At 30.2% G+C, this 21,458-nt stretch overlaps 6 protein-coding genes across 6 annotated transcripts; 4 read left to right on the forward strand and 2 right to left on the reverse strand. All coding sequences in view use genetic code 12, as the record gives it.

Moving 5' to 3' along the window:
* Positions 1-314: 314 nt before the first annotated feature.
* ATM1 (ATP-binding cassette Fe/S cluster precursor transporter) lies at positions 315-2,177 on the forward strand (the record flags this gene model as incomplete). Its single annotated transcript, XM_064907411.1, has 1 exon — positions 315-2,177. One exon carries the CDS (start codon positions 315-317, stop codon positions 2,175-2,177), a length of 1,863 nt encoding a protein of 620 aa, XP_064763942.1.
* Positions 2,178-2,472: 295 nt separating this feature from the next.
* DFJ63DRAFT_334190 (uncharacterized protein) lies at positions 2,473-2,835 on the forward strand (the record flags this gene model as incomplete). The annotated part of the gene is made up of 3 exons (XM_064907991.1): positions 2,473-2,491; positions 2,568-2,657; positions 2,690-2,835. The coding sequence occupies 3 exons, from the start codon at positions 2,473-2,475 to the stop codon at positions 2,833-2,835; spliced, it is 255 nt and encodes an 84-aa protein (XP_064763943.1).
* Positions 2,836-10,174: 7,339 nt separating this feature from the next.
* On the reverse strand, positions 10,175-14,988 carry VPS8 (CORVET complex membrane-binding subunit). Its single transcript, XM_064906880.1, has one exon. The coding sequence runs from the start codon at positions 14,648-14,650 to the stop codon at positions 10,277-10,279; it is 4,374 nt and encodes a 1,457-aa protein (XP_064763944.1). The 5' UTR covers positions 14,651-14,988; the 3' UTR covers positions 10,175-10,276.
* A 180-nt stretch (positions 14,989-15,168) lies between these two features.
* On the reverse strand, positions 15,169-15,891 carry DFJ63DRAFT_334193 (p24 family protein; the record flags this gene model as incomplete). Its single annotated transcript, XM_064907992.1, has 1 exon — positions 15,169-15,891. One exon carries the CDS (start codon positions 15,889-15,891, stop codon positions 15,169-15,171), a length of 723 nt encoding a protein of 240 aa, XP_064763945.1.
* A 162-nt stretch (positions 15,892-16,053) lies between these two features.
* Positions 16,054-18,300, forward strand: SWD1 (COMPASS subunit protein). The gene has a single exon (XM_064909171.1). It carries the CDS (start codon positions 16,469-16,471, stop codon positions 17,855-17,857), a length of 1,389 nt encoding a protein of 462 aa, XP_064763946.1. The 5' UTR covers positions 16,054-16,468; the 3' UTR covers positions 17,858-18,300.
* Positions 18,301-18,742: 442 nt separating this feature from the next.
* FKH2 (forkhead family transcription factor) lies at positions 18,743-21,001 on the forward strand (the record flags this gene model as incomplete). The annotated part of the gene is made up of 1 exon (XM_064905872.1): positions 18,743-21,001. The coding sequence occupies one exon, from the start codon at positions 18,743-18,745 to the stop codon at positions 20,999-21,001; it is 2,259 nt and encodes a 752-aa protein (XP_064763947.1).
* Between the last annotated feature and the right edge of the window lie 457 nt (positions 21,002-21,458).

Genomic DNA, 21,458 nt, shown 5'->3' on the forward strand with positions numbered 1-21,458 from the left:
GTACAATCATAAGGGTATATAAACTCACGAGAGTTTCCCCAGAAATTTATAATACGACGTCAATTCTACCCCATAGATCATTTGTCACCATACCTAAGATCCATAGATTGATAAACTATGATAAGACACCATCTAGTAAATCATTCCATACCACGACTTCGTTGAAGTTCCCCACTAGTACAACAAGTTCTCCCAAAAGGGATGAATCTAAACCACAAGTGACATCAAAAGTGGAGACACCCCCAACTGAACCAGAAACGAAACCAAAATCATCCCAATTATTTGGTCGAGATATCTCAACCTCACAATTGAATATGCTAACATCGTTATTATCGACGATTTGGCCCAAAGATAAACCAAGTTTCAAAGCTAGAGTTGTCATAGCTTTATCCTTATTAATAGGGTCCAAATTATTAAATGTTCAAGTACCATTTTTTTTTAAAAGTATTATAGATGAGATGAACATAGAATGGACAGATCATTTAGGAACAGTAGGGACAGTGATAGGGAGTTTGATTGTAGCCTATGGAGGTGCAAGATTTGGTGCTGTATTATTTGGGGAATTAAGAAATGCAGTATTTGCATCTGTATCACAAAGTGCTATCAAGAGAATAGCATATAATACCTTTTTACATCTTTTAAAAATGGATTTACAATTTCATTTATCTACTCAAACTGGGGGGTTAACTCGTGCCATTGATCGTGGTACAAAAGGTATAAGTTATGTTTTAAGTGCTATGGTGTTTCATATCATTCCTATTACATTTGAAATTAGTGTGGTTTGTGGGATTTTAACTTATAATTATGGTTTATCATTTGCTGCAGTTACCATTGCAACTATGGTTGGATATTCTATATTCACAATTAGAACTACAAGTTGGAGAACTGGATTCAGAAGACAAGCTAATAATGCTGATAATCAAGCTGCATCAGTAGCATTGGATTCATTGATTAATTATGAAAGTGTGAAATACTTTAATAATGAATTATATCAAGCGTCAAAGTATGATGAATCTTTAGTTAAATATCAAAATGCATCTATTAAAGTTGCTACTTCATTGGCATTTTTAAATGCGGGTCAGAATTTAATCTTCACCAGTGCATTGACTGCTATGATGTATATGGGATGTCAAGGTGTAGCCAGTGGGACCTTATCTGTCGGAGATTTGGTTTTAATTAATCAATTGGTCTTTCAATTGAGTGTACCTTTGAATTTCTTAGGTTCAGTTTATCGTGAATTAAAACAATCATTATTAGATATGGAGAATTTATTTCAATTACAAAATCATGAGATTAAAATTAAAGATTCTCCTAATGCAAGACCGTTATTATTAAATCCAATTGGAATTCCAGGTGAAATTAAATTTGAAAATGTCACATTTGGATATCATCCTGATCGACCAATTTTGAAAAATGCTAGTTTCACCATTCCGGCCGGTCAAAAAGTAGCTATTGTTGGACCATCAGGAAGTGGGAAATCAACTATTTTAAGATTAGTATTTAGATTTTATGATGTTGATAAAGGGAGAATTTTAATTGATGGACAAGATATTAGTAAAGTTGGGTTAGAAAGCTTACGTAAACAAATTGGAGTTGTACCTCAAGAAACTCCTTTATTCAATGATACCATTAGAGAAAATGTAAGATATGGAAGATTGGATGCCAAAGACGATGAAATTGATACCATGATTAAACAAGTTCAATTGAATAAATTAATCAAAGATTTACCTGATGGAATGAATACGATTGTTGGTGAAAGAGGGATGATGATTTCTGGTGGTGAAAAGCAGAGATTAGCTATAGCCAGATTATTATTAAAGAAAGCACCAATTACGTTTTTCGATGAAGCTACTTCAGCTTTAGATACTCATACTGAACAAGCATTATTAAGAACCATAAGAAATGTATTTAGACAACATGGATCTACCAATGTTTCTATTGCTCATAGATTGAGAACTATTGCTGATGCTGATAAAATCATTGTCTTGAACAAAGGAGTTGTTCAAGAAGAAGGTAGTCATTATGAATTATTAGCCAATCCAAATACGTTATATGCTCAATTATGGAATATTCAAGAGAATTTAGATATGGATGAACAATTAAAAGAAGATGAAAAGTACTCCGCAGCCCAAGCCAAAGCACAAGAAGAAGCAAAACAACAATCATCATCAAACTAAGTTGATTCAACCATATTATTCAACCAGTATTTATTTATTTATATTTTTGTATATAGACATTTTAGATCACAGACCAAAAAAACAATGTATGCTCCTGCATATAATATAAGCACAATCTTTGTTCATTCATTCTCCATCAAATCCCACAATTTCCATCAGTTTAGAAAAAAGCTTAAATAGGGAGGAGAAAGGCAACTTGAAATTACAAATTCCAATTCCTTTTTACCAATTGATCAGAGTTCAATTAGTTCAATCGATAGATCAGTCAATTAATCAGTTCATTTAACTTCAAATCATGTGTAAATCAGCTACTTGTAAAGTTTGCAGTATGTATATACAACCTAAGATCTCAGTTGAGATTGGAAGATCGGCCACACGCTACGAACAAAGACACAAATTCAAATTTCTGGGAATTCATTATCAATAAACATCATGATGATCCAAATGACCAAGTGTCAATGACGTTGGTTGATGTTATCAGTTAAATGAATAAAATACTAACAATCTTATAGGTGGAAAAACTTGGTACGGATGTGGTCAACATATCGCTTATGCCATGAGTCAAGCTCCAAAGGAAGAATGGTGTACTTGTGTTAGTACTTCTGGTACTGATATTGGAGAATTCCCTCCAAAGTATGGTGATGGTAAACAAGCTTAAACGTGTAATTATGCTTTATATAGGTTGAATATCAATAGTTGCCTTAAATATAAGATAATTTTTAAAATTTATGTAATTTTTTGGACAATTTTTAACCAAAAATTAATGTGTAGAATCAAAATTTACGTTAATCTAACATAAAAGAATTATCTTAGATTTTAAATTGAAGCAAACACGGGTTAATACCACAGTTATTAGTATATTAATACCCATCCCTTCTTTACAATGTGTTCATTGATGGTCAAAATACACATCAGAGGACAAGTTTTCATTTGACCGATTGAAAAAATTCTCGTAATTGGCTTCAAAGAATGTTTTGGTAAGAATAACCTGACCGTTTTGACGGATGATTTAATTCTTACAATTTTGGACCACCAAAAGTTTACGAACATATCCTACTCTACTACCTCTTTAATTCGAAAATAAATGTGTAATAAACATGTACGAAAGTAGGCTTGATAATATCAAATACTATGAATTCAATTCGTGTTAAATATTATTAATGCATTAAAGTCAAATTCATGAAATATATTTGTCTGTTCGTCAACCTCAACTCAGTTGTCAATACGAATTAGGGCGAATGTACTTGTCAATGTGTAATTCATATGCTTGGATCCTTATTTCATTAGTTGTCAATACGAATTAGGTTTGCATTGACGTTGTGTAATTAGCTAAGTTAATTATCAACAGATTAAGGGACTATGATCAGCAGTAAGGAAAAAAGGATTTTGGTTGTGAAAACTTGAAAAATAGAGAAGTACTCTCCCTCCCACATAACAGCATATTGATCCGGGGGAGGTGAATAAACATTACAATCTGGGATTTGATATTACCCTTTTTAAAATTAAACTTTATTGATAAACCTTAACACTATCTTGAGGACCTTACATTCACTTTACGGCGAGATACCATGCATTACCATTACAATAACGATGATAATAATAACCACTGTTACATTGTTATCATTGAGTATTATTACTAATTCATATATTATAAATGCGATATTATTTGGTGGCAATTAATAACATTGGCGACATGCAAAGTTATTTTCAAACAGTAACGTACATGATCTAGAATAGGATTTAATAGTGATTTCTTCATCAAATATCAATATTTTATAAGTTTGATATAAGGTTAATCTAATAATATTATCTATAACAATGAAGTATACACAGGTAATAATTACACAAATTAATAAAAGTGGTTTGGTTTTTGATAAATTATTTTTTGATGTTATACATTGCTTATTGATTATGATGGTGGGAGGGTGACAATTAAGATCTACACCTTTAAATTGGCACTTTCCTAATTAGGACAGGAGCAAAGCACAAAAGACATTTTTTGGGGAATTCTTTTTTTTCTTTTCCCTTCTTAGGGACAAGAAAGGGAAAAAGGGGTTGATTATTAGCTACAAAGTAGGTATATTATACAATTAATTAATATTAATTATGCTTAAAATTGATTAGATCTTTTGGTAATTGTACTTCTTCGTAATTGATATAGCTAAGAAAAAAAATTCATTATCAGACACTAATTTTTGCTATCTTATGATACCGAATGCCGATTACACACTTGAATTGTCTAGATCAACTCTTTTGATTACATATCCCGACAATATCAGCGTATGATGGGTTGGTATCATAAAATAAAGTTAAAATTATTAAAATTAAATAGAAAAGAGCAATTCTTATTATTATTATTAACCAATGGTTGGAGGTCTTCCAACTGTACTAATAATAGTTCAAAATATTTTCACCCTGATGTGGAATGTGTAAAATAATGATTTCCAGATTAAGAACTTAAAATAACGAAATAAATCAATCTAGGGGTAAACATTTTTTAACATCACAAGCAATTCGTGTTTTAACAAATTTGTTAAATCCATTAACCCTAAACTTTATGAAAAGGTAAACTTATATTGCTACTTAAAAGGGGAAGACAGTTCAGTTATGTGCATACGAAACTTTTTATTGTCTTCACCAGTTATAGAAGAAATAAATATTATTTGGGATTATTTCTAAATTTGATTCTTTTGTCCGTTTTGTTGTATGGAGATGTTATCGTCTCTTTACTTGATTCCTATTGTTTAAACAATTATGGGCTTTTTCTCTCATTGTAATTGATTGAAATGAATTGTTCTAAAGTTTAAATTTGAAATTATAAGAATTGAAAAATGACAAAAAAAAAGAGGACAATAAAAAAAAAGAAGAACATTTTACGATTTCTTGATTATGAGCAGTTATGGGCTCAAAAGTAGAAGTTAAAATCAGTCTGGAAGTAAGTTTTTGACAGAAAGTGGAGTCGATTGTGTACTAGAGATAATGAATATGAGGATTGTAGTGGAACATTGAATGGGAAAATCAATCACCTCATACCGCCAATTGCAATTCAATTAAATTTTTCACTTTTTAGTGATAAGATCCTATGAGAATAGGAGTAAATTGGGGCGGCCGCTAAAATGTTTCTTTTTGTTTAATTTTATTTTGTAGAGCAATTTTTGGTGCCATTTACTGAAACGAGACATATAACATTTTCTGCAAATGAATATCAATATGGGGGACATGAAAATGTATGGCTCAACGATAGTACAGTATCGGACACGATATAACATGAATGGAATGCGATGGAATTGATGCGATTGTCATTCCGAATCAACGTATCAATACGACTTGAATTTAGCCTCCATGCACCTCTGTTCATACATACATTTGTGTGTACATATAAGAACAATGCATGGATGAATAAGAGGCAACCAATTATGAATTGGTGTACTTCATGTATGTAAGTGAAAATCAGATTAGACTTCATACTAGATTCATATGTATGTATGCAATATATATTTATTTGAAGTGGGTTTGTAGAAATAGGGAATATTCTTCTTCCCCTATTACCCTAACCCAAACCAAATTAAACCAACCAATAAACTAGCAAACAAATCCTACTGAGTACGGTTTGACATAAAATTTTAGAGATCAGAGCTCATGATAAATTATTAATCAGACGCTAATTTCCTTCTATGAGCATGAATAAGTTAGTTAAATGCTTAGACAAAAAGATGCCAATACTAACTAAAAGTGTAAGTGGTACTCCAAACTCGTTCCACTTTCACCATGCATTAGTTAAATCGTTGTTACAGTACCATAATCCCTCACTAAAGTAAATTTAAGTAAATCTTGAGAATTGGATTTCCATCTGCCTGCCTGTCTGCTTGGTTTAGGCGACTCTTCCAGACTGGGGGAAAAAAGAGGAGGGGGGGAGGCCAGCCCTGAGATTTCACTCACCTCACCTCACCGGGAGCAGGCAGACAGAAAAGAAAAAAAAGACAATAATTCGAAAAATAAAAATTAAACCTAAAAGCTAAAAAATAAAATGAGACAAAAAATAAAATTTGAACAACAAAAAAAAAGCAGACAGACAGACAGGACAGATAACTGACAGACAAAAAAATAAAATCCTGCACCATAACCACTTCCCACCTCCCACCACCACTCATTCGTATCAATTACTAGTAACATTTTCTACATTTACAACAGCTACATATGCCTGCCTAGATAAATAATAATAATCATTATAATTATTTACTGAATTAGACATAACTGAATTAAGTTTTCTTGGTTAGGTTCCATCTTATGGAACTATATATGAACCACCACATATCCTCCATATGGTTTATTCATTTATTTATTTACTTACTTGTTTGTTTATATATTTGGTATAGTATTTGATTTTACTTTCTTTCTTACTTAATTAAACTATTCAATTAAATCAAAAAGTTAGTTATCACTTGGTTTAACTACACATAGTGAACTCCTCCTTCATTTCCTTTTCGTTTTCACATCCATTGGTATCATCATACACATCATATACCCCTAGGACCAGGTTATTATTTTTCACAACTAGGAAAAAATAAAACCTCTTTAAAATAAGAAAGTCAAACTTAAATTTTTGTCTTTTTTTAATTTCTAATTTTTGATTTTTGTCATTGTCTTTTTTTTTTATTATTTTTATTTTTTTTTTCAGTTTTTTCAGACTTTTTTTTCTTTTGTGTACATTTTATTTTTATTTTATTTCCCCCTCTAAGACAGTTTACCGGTGGCTATTTATATATCATATAAATATTCTTTAAATATCACCAATCACATATTCTACCTGTCACAACAATTCACTAGGTAGAACCTTACCACATATAAAGGTGTTCATATATCTGGGGCATTAGTTTTGGTTTTTTTATTTGTTTCGTTGTTCAAAACCTTTCTTTTCGAGTTTAGTTTGGGATTTACAAATTTCACAACAACACACCATAAACAATAACAATTGGCACTACCACCCCCCAAAAAAATCAGAGAACCAAAAAAAAAAAAGTCTGGTGAGAGCAAAAAAAAAGCCTACTATCATATGAATTTGCAGTATTCATTTTCTACCCCTTCTACCAAACCATTCCCAACAACAACATCAACAACATCAGCAGCAGCAACAACAACAACAACAGCAAGATAATTCAACTTCAATTAGATCTCATAAATTATTATCCAAATTGAAAATATTCTCAACCCCATTGTCTAATACATCTTCATCTTCAAATAAGTTCGATTCTTATGACAGTTACACAAATACTAGTCCTTCAAGTCCAACTCTGTTAACCAGTATGAAGTTCAATAATCATTACCAATCACCATCTCAACCACCACTTTCCAAATCCACCAATTCAAGTCCAATGGCTTCGTCAACCGCAACTTTTAGTTCTATTTCATATGATAATACCACCGCAAATACTTTATCAGTTAATACCAATCCATATTTCCCCATCACACCTCCATTAACCATTCAATCATCTTCAAGTGCTTTAAGAATAAGATCGAATTCATTACCCAACTTCACTACTACTAAGTCAAAATATAAACATCAGAATTTATTATCTAAGTATAATAAGAAACAAAATTTGAATAAACTTAATAATAATAATTCGAAATTACAATCTATGAATCATTTCCATCAACATCGTCAAAATAGTCAACATCTTCATAGTCAGCAATTACAAAACCTTCCTAATGGTTCGAAATTCGCTTCATTTTCAAATGGTGATTCTTCTAAATATTATTATAATCTGGATGAAGAGGATCCCCATGGAGGAGATGAATTCCTTTTTGTTAACAATGGTAATGGTAATGACCATATAAATAATGACTCTAATGATATTAACGACCACAATAATGATGACGATGATGAAGAAGATGACTTGATTTATGATTATGAACACACTAATGAATTTTACGACTTTTTAAACTCACCTCCAACTTCAGTTGATTATTTCAATTCTTTAAACACAAATATAAATAACAATAATAACAATAATAATAATAATAATAATAATGATAATAATGTCAAACCTTATCTTAACAGAATTAATCATCAACATCATCAACTTTCAACTTCAACAAGAGCTTCAAGTATTTCAAATTATCAAGATGATGAATTAATCATGATACCACCTTTACCCATTGTTAACTCATCTTCAAATAGACCATCTTTATCATCTACAGAACCTATAACCCCCTTAGATCGTCATCATCAAGAATATACTTATGGTACTTCAGATTTAGTAACTCCAACATCTACCAATATTGAAACCAGTTTTACAACCATTTCTACAACTAATGTGATTACTACAACTACTACAGCTACATCCACTACCAATAATTCTACTGCTACCACTCCATTACTTAAGGCAAATTATTCATTGGTACAGAAGACAATTGAAGAAGATAATGTTGATAAACTTGCCAACTCAATCTTGAAAGTAGTGAAGATTAATAATAATGAAGATAAACAAATTGAATGGGGAATTTGAACGGGGATGATACCGACAAACACCGTTACAAGATAAATATTGTTTTACAGGCTGTTCGATACAGCTAATTTAAATTTTTTTTTGCGCAAAAAAAAAAAATAAAACGAATGGATACACAACACGCCAACCCCCTATTATAGAATAACAAACTTAGACATAGAACAATACACTACATACAACAATGACTCCCAATATAGAATAGAAGGGAGAGTGGGGATATGGAATAGAAAGTGCTTAGTACAGTAGCTGGACTACTATACTATACTTACATAAAAATAATGCTATTATTTCTTGTATTTTATTATTACGAAATCTGTTTTAAATTCTTTTATTTTTGGGTTAATAGAAATATTATTTTTATTATTTTTGTTTAGACAATGCCTTCTATTATTACTGCTTTTTCAATTCTCTATTATTCAATTCCTTTTAGAATATTATTTTTACCGTTTCTAGACACTTCTATTTTACAATAAAGAAACAGATCTAGTTCCAGTTCCAGTTCAGGTTCTAGTTCCTCCATTCCTAGAAGGGGTGGTACATTATATTACATTAACTAAACATTTTCAATGTAGTAAAGGGAAATCAGCCAGTAGCCTAATATTGGATAGCAATAATTAACTTTGCATCTTTTCTATGAGCAAATAATTTCTTCTGCAGTATGCCGACTTAATTAAAGTCTAGTAATATCTACTCCTCTTTGTCATAACGTTATTCAATAACCGAGGAGAGGCGGTTTAGTCCTGATGAGGGATCCGGGTCCCACAACCATTCCTTCAACAGCAATTGTTCAAAAAGGTAAAAAATCATAATTAAAATTTAAGGAGAACACAATTAATGCTTCATTGCATTGTCTATGTGGTATCGATACGGCACTGAATCCCCTGAATAATGTTAAAAATCTAAACCCTAACATAATTGCAATTGTATTTAAGGTGTGTGGGTTATAGGGGTAATTTTTGGTTTGTTTTTTCCCCTTCTCACTTTTTTTTTTTGATTTTTTAATTTTTGTGTGTGGCTCGGAACTAATTCCTGATTTGTGTAACTTTGTTTATGAGAGTCGCCGAATATGGTATTGACATTTCCCAATCGGTGCAATATGTGTTTAATCTAGATTCTTATCGTTATCGATTCGACTCATTTCAAATCTGCAGTGATTGACATAATATGAGAATTGTTCTACGTTAGTAGACATTGTACTGAACTCCGTTGTATTTTGAGGTGGATTGATTGCATTTATCCATTGGTTAAATCCATTGAGCATGGTATTACATTTATACATTGGAAGGTGATAAGGTTGTCAATTAATGAAATGACATGTCTTGGTGCCTTAAAATAACAAGATGCCTCAAACTTTAACTTCAAGTTGGTACATGATACTTATTACGCACGCCTTTAAGAAGTGTTTATTTTTTTTACGTAGTCTGTGGTAGAACGATTTTATGCAATTGAAAATCATTTCAATCGCCAAGGTTTGATAGCCGTATCTTATTTCGGTAATTGAAAAATAATCACCCAACTATCTCTGTATATATACATATTTATTATTATTATTATTATTATTTCTATTATTCTCCTATCCTATCCTATCCTATCCTAATCTGTATAACATATTACACAAGTCTTAATGTCTTTACCACCAAGATTATCTAAACACTTTGAATGATATCCATGGTTACATTTAAAGAATATCAACTCACAATTATGATATTTCTCCTTATCATAAGGCGCCTTGAAATATTGGTTATCATCATTGGTGGAAGAACTTAACATTAATATTGATCGTTGTTTATCTTCCCAAGCATTATAATGTTCTGATAAAATATCATTATTTAAACTATTCCCCCACATTACTTTGCTACAGGATGAACAAATCTTCGATTTGATTACCCAACCTTTCAAATTCTCCAATTTAATAAGCTTCATACTTTTATAAATGTTTTCATTCAACATGGACAAGGAAATCTTTAACATTTCACTCTCATAAGAATATGAGATAAAAACTTCCTGTAATATACCTCTAATATTTGATAAAGTTGATTTATCAGATGAATTAGCTAAGAACTTATTAAATATAACCAAAAATGATCTCTCTTGTTGTTTCAATTTAGTATCACTGATGGTTCTAAATACATCATGAATACACTTATTAAGAAACTCATGAACTAGTTGATTAGCCATGGAAAGATTAGCCAATTCCACTAAATTTTCAATAAGCTCTAACCACATTTTTTCATTTAATTTCAATTCATTATCGTATTCAATATCAAATGTTTGAGGTTTTTGACATATACTTATACCATGGTTTAAAATTATCCTGAATCTAGTCAATTCTTTTTGTTGACCATTCACATCTTCGTTCGCAATCTTTGCAACCATAGTTTTCATGAATCGTAACAATTCGTCCAATGACTCACGATACTTGTCTTCCAATAACATTAAACTTGCCACACATTCAATCAAATCTTTCTCCTTGACTAATTCAAAGATGGTATAAAATTCTGATTTGTTTTTAAACAATTCGTATTTCCATTCTTCTAAGAAATCAAAGATTTGAGTTGATCTTTTGAAGGTATATAACAATTCAAGATATTTAATGATTAATTTATTGAAGTTACTAATATTATGCGATATTTCCATAATATTCAGAGTTTGAAATAAAACTTCCAAATATTTAAACACAAATATATCATTCTCACATACAAGTAAGATTTCTTCATGTAATTGGGGATTGTATCGTGATAAAAGGTTGATAAAACTATGCAAATCTAAGGATGCAAAAGTTTCAAAATTATTCCTAATCACTCGAACTAAACTTAATTTATCAGTAATTGATTTAGATAGCATGAACGAATTCTCCAAGATATTATTAATTGATTCATTATCTGTCTCATTGTTATCAATATCGTTAAGTAATTCATTTCTATCACTTAATTTTTCAAGCCAAATCTCTAATACTTTAGAGTATTTACCTTGTGATTTATAAATATTCAACAACACATTATAATACTTTGCAATATGTAACTTTTCTAATAAATAATCATCATCTTCTGGTTCATAATGAGGCAATAAACTTTGTAATGCCAATTCACAATCAATCACAAGTTCTTGATCAGTATTATTGCATAAATCATTGATAATTCGATTCAAAGTAGATTCTGATAATCTTATAAATTGAGAATATTTGGGATAATTTCTCCCAATGAATATGGCTAATTGACAACGATCAAAATCAGTGAATTGTAATTGATTAATTTCATATACATCCAATAAAGCCTCTGTAATGTATTGACGATTTAACTTTCGATTTTCATCATCATTCAAATATCGATCTTCAAAGAATTCATTTAATGTCGTCAACATTTCAAATGAATTAGCCCGTAAGAAACAATACAAATATGGAAATATCGTTTTATCATTCTTTGTTTGAATAGACTTGCCATTGATGACAATAGGAGTCATGGAAAATAAAACATTGGTTATACTTTCTTTAGCTGCCAATTCTTTGTTAAAATCTATGAATCTATCAGTAGGATATTGTCTACCAGTAAGAATATATGACATATAAGTATAAGCTTGAAGATAATCATCTGACCTTATGAACTGTGGATTTTTATTAAAATCATTAACAAAATCAATTAAAGGAGTTGAATAATCATTTAATAAGAAATTCCAAATATAAATTAGACATTCACGTAAGTTATACTTTTCACATAACTGAATGGTTAAATCAATATCCAATAGTTGAATATCTAGTAAGCAAAGCATTTCAGTTAATAATTCACCTTGATCATTCTCCACAAAATACTCCACTAACTTCTGTAATACAATAGGAGGGATGGTTGTAATGCTTCCTAATAAAATAAATGATTTTAAAGTTTCAAAGAATAATCCATCCTTTTGAAAATTTTCATATATTGATTCCATTAAATCCATCAAATCTTGTGATAAAGATGATGAAGATTCCTCTTTACTTCCACTTGTTGAAAGGTAAGAAAGAATATTAAGACATGTATTCAATTGTCCATAAGAATCATGATTCGTAAAGATATGAGGAATTGATTCTTGCATAATTTTTAATAAATAAACTGTCATAATTTTGGCTCTTTCATTAGGATCAGCCGGTAATCCCACAAGTACCAATTTACCAGAATTAGTTGAAAGATAATAATCATTAGCAGTAGATAAAGCTTGAAAATATTGTTTTTGAGATAATAATTCATATAAGGTATCTGCCCAATTTGACAGTCTACCAATGAAGACTTTTTTATCATCTGAAATAGCCAATATCCTATGTTTAACCACTTTTATCGAATAGTTATATGATTCAAACGCTGTTTTCGTAATTCTCGTAGTACCTCTTTCATGAGTAGTACCAAATAATAAATTATTGGTAATACTTAAATTTGCGATACTATCTTGACCAGCGATTATAAGTTCTTTATTAGGAGAATAGTAAAGCGAAGTCATAGTGATGGTTTCGAGATCATGATTTTTAACGAATACGTTTAAAATACTTGATGATAACCATTTAACTGATACGATTGAATCATTGGAATCTGGAGTTAACCATCTCACTGTTTTATAAATATGAAATTTGGGTAATCCCTTATCTTTATCTTTCAATTCCTTTAATACATTTATCATATTTCCTGAGATTGATTGATTATCCAATTCTAAGATCGTTAGTACGTTATTCCAAGCATAAGCAAGTTTAGCATTTAAAATGGTATTATTATTCTCATCACCATCTTCTTCTCCAGCTTTCATACAGGGGAACCAATCCAAACTTCCTATCACATTATCAAGATTATTGACATATTTTGATTTCCCGATTTTAAAATGTTGTATAAGATTAACATTATGAGGATTATTTAAGGATAATATTGAAACAATGGTTAAGATATTATTCGTGATGACAGCCATAAGACCCAATTGATCGGTCAATTGATTAGAATCTCCCAAGGGTAATACTTGACAATCATTGATTAACGTACTATTATCACTTATATTTGCATCATTATTGCCTAGAAGTTTTTGAGATATGAAATATTTTTGTAAGAATTTTTTAATCCCATTATGATAGAATACTAAACCAGAAAGATCACTGGAAATCAATTGATAATATTTATCGCCAATGAATGAAATATGTGTAATAGGAGTATTTTTTAAATGTCCTTCTGATATTTGTGTGAATCGTTCTTGTAATGTGATAGGATTAATAGTGAAATAAGGTTCTATACTTCCAGGAAGTGATTCTGAAGATTTGGATGATAAATCCCATAATTTAATTTGTCCATTGGTATAACCTGCCGCTATGAATGTTGAATCAGCGGAGAATGCCATGGTACTAACTATAGGATCAACCGTTGTAGCAGCAGTATTTTGATTAGATGATTGATTTTCATCTTTGAAAGATAGTATGAATTCAACACCTTGATGATAATTGAAGATGATAATACAACCTTTATTTGTTCCCAACGCGATATAAATCGATGATGGTTCAATACAAACCACAGACCCATTGATATTTATGAAGTCTGGAGCATTGATAATGGAACTAATGGTCAACGTTTCTTTCCATTTGAATATGTCCTTAGTGATGAAGTTTGATGACCATGAATTTGATGTGATAGATGTTTCTAATGATTCATCTAGATGAATATTCGATTGATTTTGTAATACCAGACTACTGTCTAAAGAATTATATGATTGATTATGATTTGGGGATTGAGGGTGATTACTATTATGATTATGATGTCTTAAAGCCACACTAGTTTTAGTTTGAGATCGATCATCAAACCGTAGTCTCTTAATGGGAGTCAGCAATTGAATCGATGACACACTACTATTTTCAAAACTTGATGATGATGGAGATTTAATGCTTTTAGTCGGTAGATCAAATAGACTACTACCATTACCATCACCAACTTTACCATTCGGTGTGGTTATTTCATGACTTACAGCCATCGGGATGGTAGTGATGGAACCTTTTCTACCCACAATCAATCACTAATGATCCGATTGATTATTATAATTTGATCTAAATTGATCGATAGTATCAGAATTAAGATTTGACTGACTGTAAATAGGTTTTGGCTGCCTTTTCAAAATTAACTAGAAATTACAGGTTAAAGTAAAAACCCAATCAAACTGTAAATCTATCAATTTACAGATTAAAATGAACTTTTTACAAGTTAAGTCTATTTTTAGGTATGTTCCAAAAGTAGTGTATATAATGTGGAGAAATAAATTTTGGCGAAGGTTTTTAAAGCTGTAAAATGACATAATGGGACAATGTTTAAGATTAGCTCATATAAGGTGGCGAAGACAACTTTAACCAACAAAGATAACTTAAATAACAAACAAGTTATCACGAGTGATAATATAATATAATATAATATAAAATAATAATAAATATATTAGATAAATAATAATAATACAAATTCTTCTATATGATATGATAAATCTATGGTTTATATAATTGATTAAGCAACTTTTTGCTTTATAAAGAATTTCAGTAAAGAAATCATTTGATATATACAAGTAATTAATAATGATATAACTTGAATAACCATCCATCTAACAACAGTTTCACAAGTTCTTTCTGATAAATCTCTAAAATTAGCTTCCTTTTCTCTTATAAATTTTTGTTCTCTTCTTATATCAGATAATTTATCATTTAATTTATTAACATTATCTGATAATGATTGAACTTTATTATTATGACTTGAATCAATTGAATTTGAATCACCAATTATAAAATCAATTAAAATTCGACTTGATTTAAAATTCAGATCTTTTTCAGTATATTCATTTTGAAGTAATTTTTTATTTGTACCGCCATACCAAGATTTAGCATAAAAACTTTTTGGAGTTATACAAATTCGATGTTCACCTGAATCTAAAGAACTAAAAGTAAATTGACCATTTGATGAACCTCTTTGATGAACAACTCTATGGTTTGAATCAAAAGTTTCTTCTACATCAATGATAACGCCAATATTAACTTTATCTCTTGGACTATAATAAATATTTGTATCGGGATCTAAGATATCTAATTTATATTTTCCAATTAATAATGAACCTTTAGATAATTCTTTATAGAAGCATTTCCGATTACCCACTTCTGAATAGAAGTGGATTAAACCATGACATGGATTGAATAAGATTAACAAATAAGTGATTATTAGAAATCGTAGAAATTGCATAATATTTGTGATAATATATCTATAGCGTGTGACGTGGATGAAATGAAATGAGCGGTTGTTTGATCTATGAGTTGTATGAGATGATTTATCAATGAGTGTAATGTATAGTGATATACTTCTATTGTAATGAGATATGGTATGAATATGACCAAATGGAATGGAATGGGAAAGAAAGAAACAAAGAAGTAATTAATTAACGAAATCGGTTTTAGAAAATTATCACGTAAATAAAAATAAATAAATAAATAAATAAAGGTACAAAACGAATTGCTTGCTACTACCAAATATATGGTGATGTAAAATATAACAAAATTGATGATACTTTTACAAACTTCTCACTCATTGAAGATCATACACTATAAATCAATAATTAACCCTATTTACCATCCCCCACATCTACTACTACTGTGTGTGTGTGTGTGTGTGTTAGTTCTGGTTGTAATTTAGAGTCAAGACATTTTGTATAAAAATAACCTTAACAGAAAAATACCCAAAAAAAAAAAGTTATCGCGTTGAATTTGAAGTTTTTCAGATTTAAACTATCAGTTGACTCTAGATAAGATCTAACAAGGATTCAATGAATTTATCATTACAAGATCCATTTGCGGTGGCGAAGGAATATCCTGAAACTTTAGTTAATACTTTACAATATGGTCATTCTGTAATTATTCAATTCAGTCATAAAGGGGATTATTTAGCATCCGGATTAAGTGATGGATCAATTATAATTTATGATTTAATTAGTAATGGAGGAGTTATAGCACATTTAAATGATGATTGTCATATACGACCTATTACATCGATAAATTGGTCCAAATGTGGTCGATATCTTCTTACATCATCTCAAGATTGGTATGTCAAATTATGGGATTTAAATAGAATTAATAGAAATGATGATGATGAAAGAGATGATAATGAAGTGGATGATGATGATGATGAGGGACTGCCAGTTATAAGATCAGTTAAGTTTGATGGTCCAATTTGGATGACAAGTATCCATCCTACTGATTATTTTAAATTCACAGCTTCATTATTTGATGATTCACCTGTATTTGTGGATATGACAGATAAAGATGATATTAAAATAACAAGATTACAAACTACTCCATTACCAGAACAACAAGAAATAGAGGCAGCTGAAGGAGGAGATAATGAAGCTGATGAAGAAGATATCAAACGAAGAAAGAAAAATGATAAACATATGACTTTAGTTACCACTTTCACACCTAATGATGGAGGATATATCTTTACTGGTACAAGTAAAGGATGGTTAAATATTATTAAAACTTCCAATTTAAAATTAATTCATTCTATAAAAGTAACTAATTCCAATATTAAGAATTTAATTATATCTCCAAATGGAAGAAAATTAGCTATAAATGCATCAGATAGAATTATTCGACAAATTAATTTACCTGATTTAATTAATGATGAAGATCCTGATGAATGGGAATTTGAAATAGATCATAAATATCAAGATATGATTAATAAATTACAATGGAATTCAGTTACTTTTAATCATAATGCTGAATTTTTAGTAGCATCAACTTATGGTCAATCTCTGCATGATTTATATGTATGGGAAACGTCAATGGGATCATTAATTAAGATATTAGAAGGTAGTAATGAAGAATTAGTGGATGTGAAATGGAATTATAGTCGATGTTCAATTGGATCTACTGGATTAGATAGTGGAGCTATTTATATCTGGTCGATTCAATTTCCTCAAAAATGGAGTTCATTAGCTCCTGATTTTGTGGAAATTGAAGAAAATATTGAATATGAAGAAAAGGAAGATGAATTTGATATTATAAATGAAGATACATTAAAGAAAAAAAGAGAAGAAGAAGAAGATCTTTTAGTAGATGTGATTACAAAAGAGAAAGATGATGCTAGAGGGTTTGATATAACTCAATCATCATTTGTAATTCCAATTAATTATTATGATAATGATTTATTTATATAACGATCACTATCTCCTGTATATAACGCCGTAGATACTTAATATATATAACTATTTTTAGTAGTGTCATTTTTTGATGTTTACATTTTTGTGGTGGTGTGTAAGGACACAAATTTCAATTAAGAAATCATAGTAATTAGTAATAAAAACTGTGATCAATCAATCAAAGTGAGTGTATGAGATCTAACATGTTCAAACTGAAAAAGCATCCATTACTCCTGATTGAATAAAGTAGAAATCTGATCTTAACTATATACAATTTAAACTAAGTAGAAGGAATAAAATTCAAAAGTTCGTGATCTGACAAATTTTTTTTTTTTTTTGTTTTTGTTTTGATTTTCATCCTCTGAACAAAACACAAAAAAATTTATTTACAAAATAATTGTAAACAAAAAAAGCGGTCAATTTAATTCCATCAACAGATACGTTTAATCCAATCCATCTGACTATCTATACCGTGTGTTTAGAGGGCTTCGTGTGCTAGTATCAACTGCCAGTAGCTCATTCCATCCAGTCATCCCATCAGACGAAACTGTCCATATTTCGTTCTTGCATTTGTAACCAATTCAATCCTAACCCACCCTCAATTCGTCGTTCCAAACTCTGTTTTTACAGCATCAACATCAATAGAATCACCTAATCAGATTAATCAATCCATCAATCAATCAATCAGATCAATCAATCAATCACTTCCATCTACTACTCATCATCATCATCCACCTCATTTATTTATTTCATTCATTCGTCGCATTTCTTATACGTACTAAGTCAGCATCTTTCATATTATCCAATCATTTTGCTTTGCTGAAATTTTTTTTGACAATTTAGTAAGTATCTACTCATTCATCACATAAAATCTATCACAGATACTTCAATCTCATCTTCACAATGTCAACTACTTCAACTCCGCGGAAACGTCTCATTTCTGAAGTAGATGATAATGAACTTCCAATATTTGATGATGCTCAAGATTTAATAAATGCCGTGATTTCAACTCTACAAACTCCTGATGAAGCCACCAATGTGGCAGCTTATTATGCCAACGATAAAAACTTGGCTACTGAAGTTCAAGCTTATGCTAAAATAGCTGGGAAAGATTGGACTTATTATGTCAAATCTTTAAATGTTTCTATTGGTAGAAATACCGATACTAATCCTCCACCTCAAAGTCTCACTCAAAATCAAAATCAAAATAATCTTGGTTTAATCGATATTGATTTAGGTCCTGCAAAAGTGGTTTCAAGACAACATGCTAATATTGTATATAATTTAGAAACAAGATGTTGGGAATTAATCATTAAAGGTAGAAATGGGGCAAGAATGGATGGTGTGAAATTATCCGTTGGAGAAAATAACCCTCATCCTTTACATTCAGGTGCTATTTTAGATATTGGTGGAACTCAAATGATGTTTATTTTACCTGATTCTCCTCCAAATATACTGCAAAAAATTTTAACCAAATGTTTATTAAAATATAAAGAACAATCTTTAAAACATTCAAGAAAACCTTCTTCAACTACTAACTTTACTAGTAATAATCAAGTTAAAAGTTTCCAAATCTTTGATAAAGCTCAATTACCTCAATCTCCATCTTCTTTATCAGCTACTTCTTTACAAAGTAATTTAGATCAAGATTTATCAAAGGAAGAATCAAAAGATATTAAGCCTCCTTATTCTTATGCCACCATGATTACTCAAGCTATTTTATCTAATCTTGATGGTGTAATGTCATTATCCGAAATTTATAATTGGATTAGTGCAAGATATGCTTATTATAAATATTCAAAAACTGGTTGGCAAAATTCAATTAGACATAATTTATCATTAAATAAAGCATTTGAAAAAGTCCCAAGAAGACCAAATGAACCTGGTAAAGGGATGAAATGGCAAATTAGTGAATCTTATAAAAAGGAATTTTTAAATAAATTCTCTAATGGTTCCATGCTGAAAAATAGAAGAGGTTCTTCAGTTTCAAGACAATTACATTTACATTTAGCAACTCATAAGAACTTACCTGAAACTCAAACTTATTATCAACATGATACTAACTCTATTGAACAACAACTTCATCATAATCAATTAAAACAAATGCAGCAACAACAACAACAGCAGCAGCAACAACAACAACAACAGCAGCAGCAACAACAACAACATCTTCAACAACAACAATTTAAACCTCAACAAAATCTCCTCCAACAACAGCAACAACAACAGCATGCATATCCTTCAATTCCTTCAAACCCAATGCAATCCAATCCGTTAGCATATTTAACGACCGCCAATTCTTATATACCGCAACAACAACAGCAACAACAACAACAATTACAAAATACTAATTATGGATTCCAAAATCATGGAACTCAACTAATGTATGGAGCTACCGCAGGAAATAATGTCACTAATCCTGGTAATAACCAACTTAAAGGTGATCTTTCATCCCCTATAAAACAACTTTCTGAACTTAATAATATAACTCCAAAATTACCAAAAGTTTCTGGAACTCATTTGTATAATTTACCACCACCTCCACCTCCAGCATCCACCAACCAACCTATTGCCACAGGCGGTCTTCAACAACATATGCTGCATTCACGTCTGAATTCATATCAATTAGCTGAGGCTGCCCATTTGACTTCTTACACCAACAGTTCAATCCAAGATGATAGTTCAAATAACACTGGTAGTAATCTTAATTCTACTGCTCCTACTTCTAATGATTTAGCTTTGAATTTCACTAGTCCTAAGAAAGTCACTCCTCTAGAAGCTTTCACACCTGAAAGAGGATCTAAAAGTGGTGGAGTCGGTGGTCAAAATGTAGTTGGAAAAATGGGAAATACCAATAATGGTAATAATAATGGTGGTGGATTAAATACTAATCAATCATCACCTGCATTTTGGAATTTTGTTCAATTTAGTACTCCAAGTGGTCAAACTCCATTACGTAAAAATAGTGATGAACTGAATAATCAAGGTAGTCCAACTTTGAATAGAAAAATCCTTGCCCATACTAACTCAAATGCTAATCTTAACAGTAGTATTAATAATAGTAGCTCTAATTCTAATGGGGTTAAAGAAGAAAATGATAAAGTTTCTCCATTAAAGAATAAAATTAGTAATGATGGTGGTGATAAAAGGGAAAATTCATAAACATCAATTAATTTAAAATAAATATTGCTGCTGTTGCTTGCTTTCAGTTGATTTTGATTTTATTTTTTTAATTCTTCATTCCATTCACGTATTATTATTGTTATCCCATCTGATTGATAATCGCCTGTTACATTGTTGTTGTAAAATTCATCGTTGTTTATATCGTCTTTATCGTGTATAATATTATCCCTCCCTTTTTTTTGTTATTCTTTTATTTCCATTCGAATCATCCATATGTACATTTCATTAATGTTATCTTTACGGTTAGATTGTTATTGTTGGTTTCTAAGATATGTCATATTCTTAAAGCAACTTTTAAAAAACTGTATTGATAGATAATTTCTATTTTTCTATGACAAAACTTTCCTTTTATGGAAGTAAATATATACAATTAATTATAACCTTTAAAAATAATACATTTTCTATATAAAACCGAACTGAAAAATTTAAACTATGT

Source organism: Scheffersomyces coipomensis (assembly GCF_036884675.1).
Source record: "Scheffersomyces coipomensis strain NRRL Y-17651 chromosome Unknown DFJ63scaffold_2, whole genome shotgun sequence".
NCBI classification, from domain to species: domain Eukaryota; kingdom Fungi; phylum Ascomycota; class Pichiomycetes; order Serinales; family Debaryomycetaceae; genus Scheffersomyces; species Scheffersomyces coipomensis.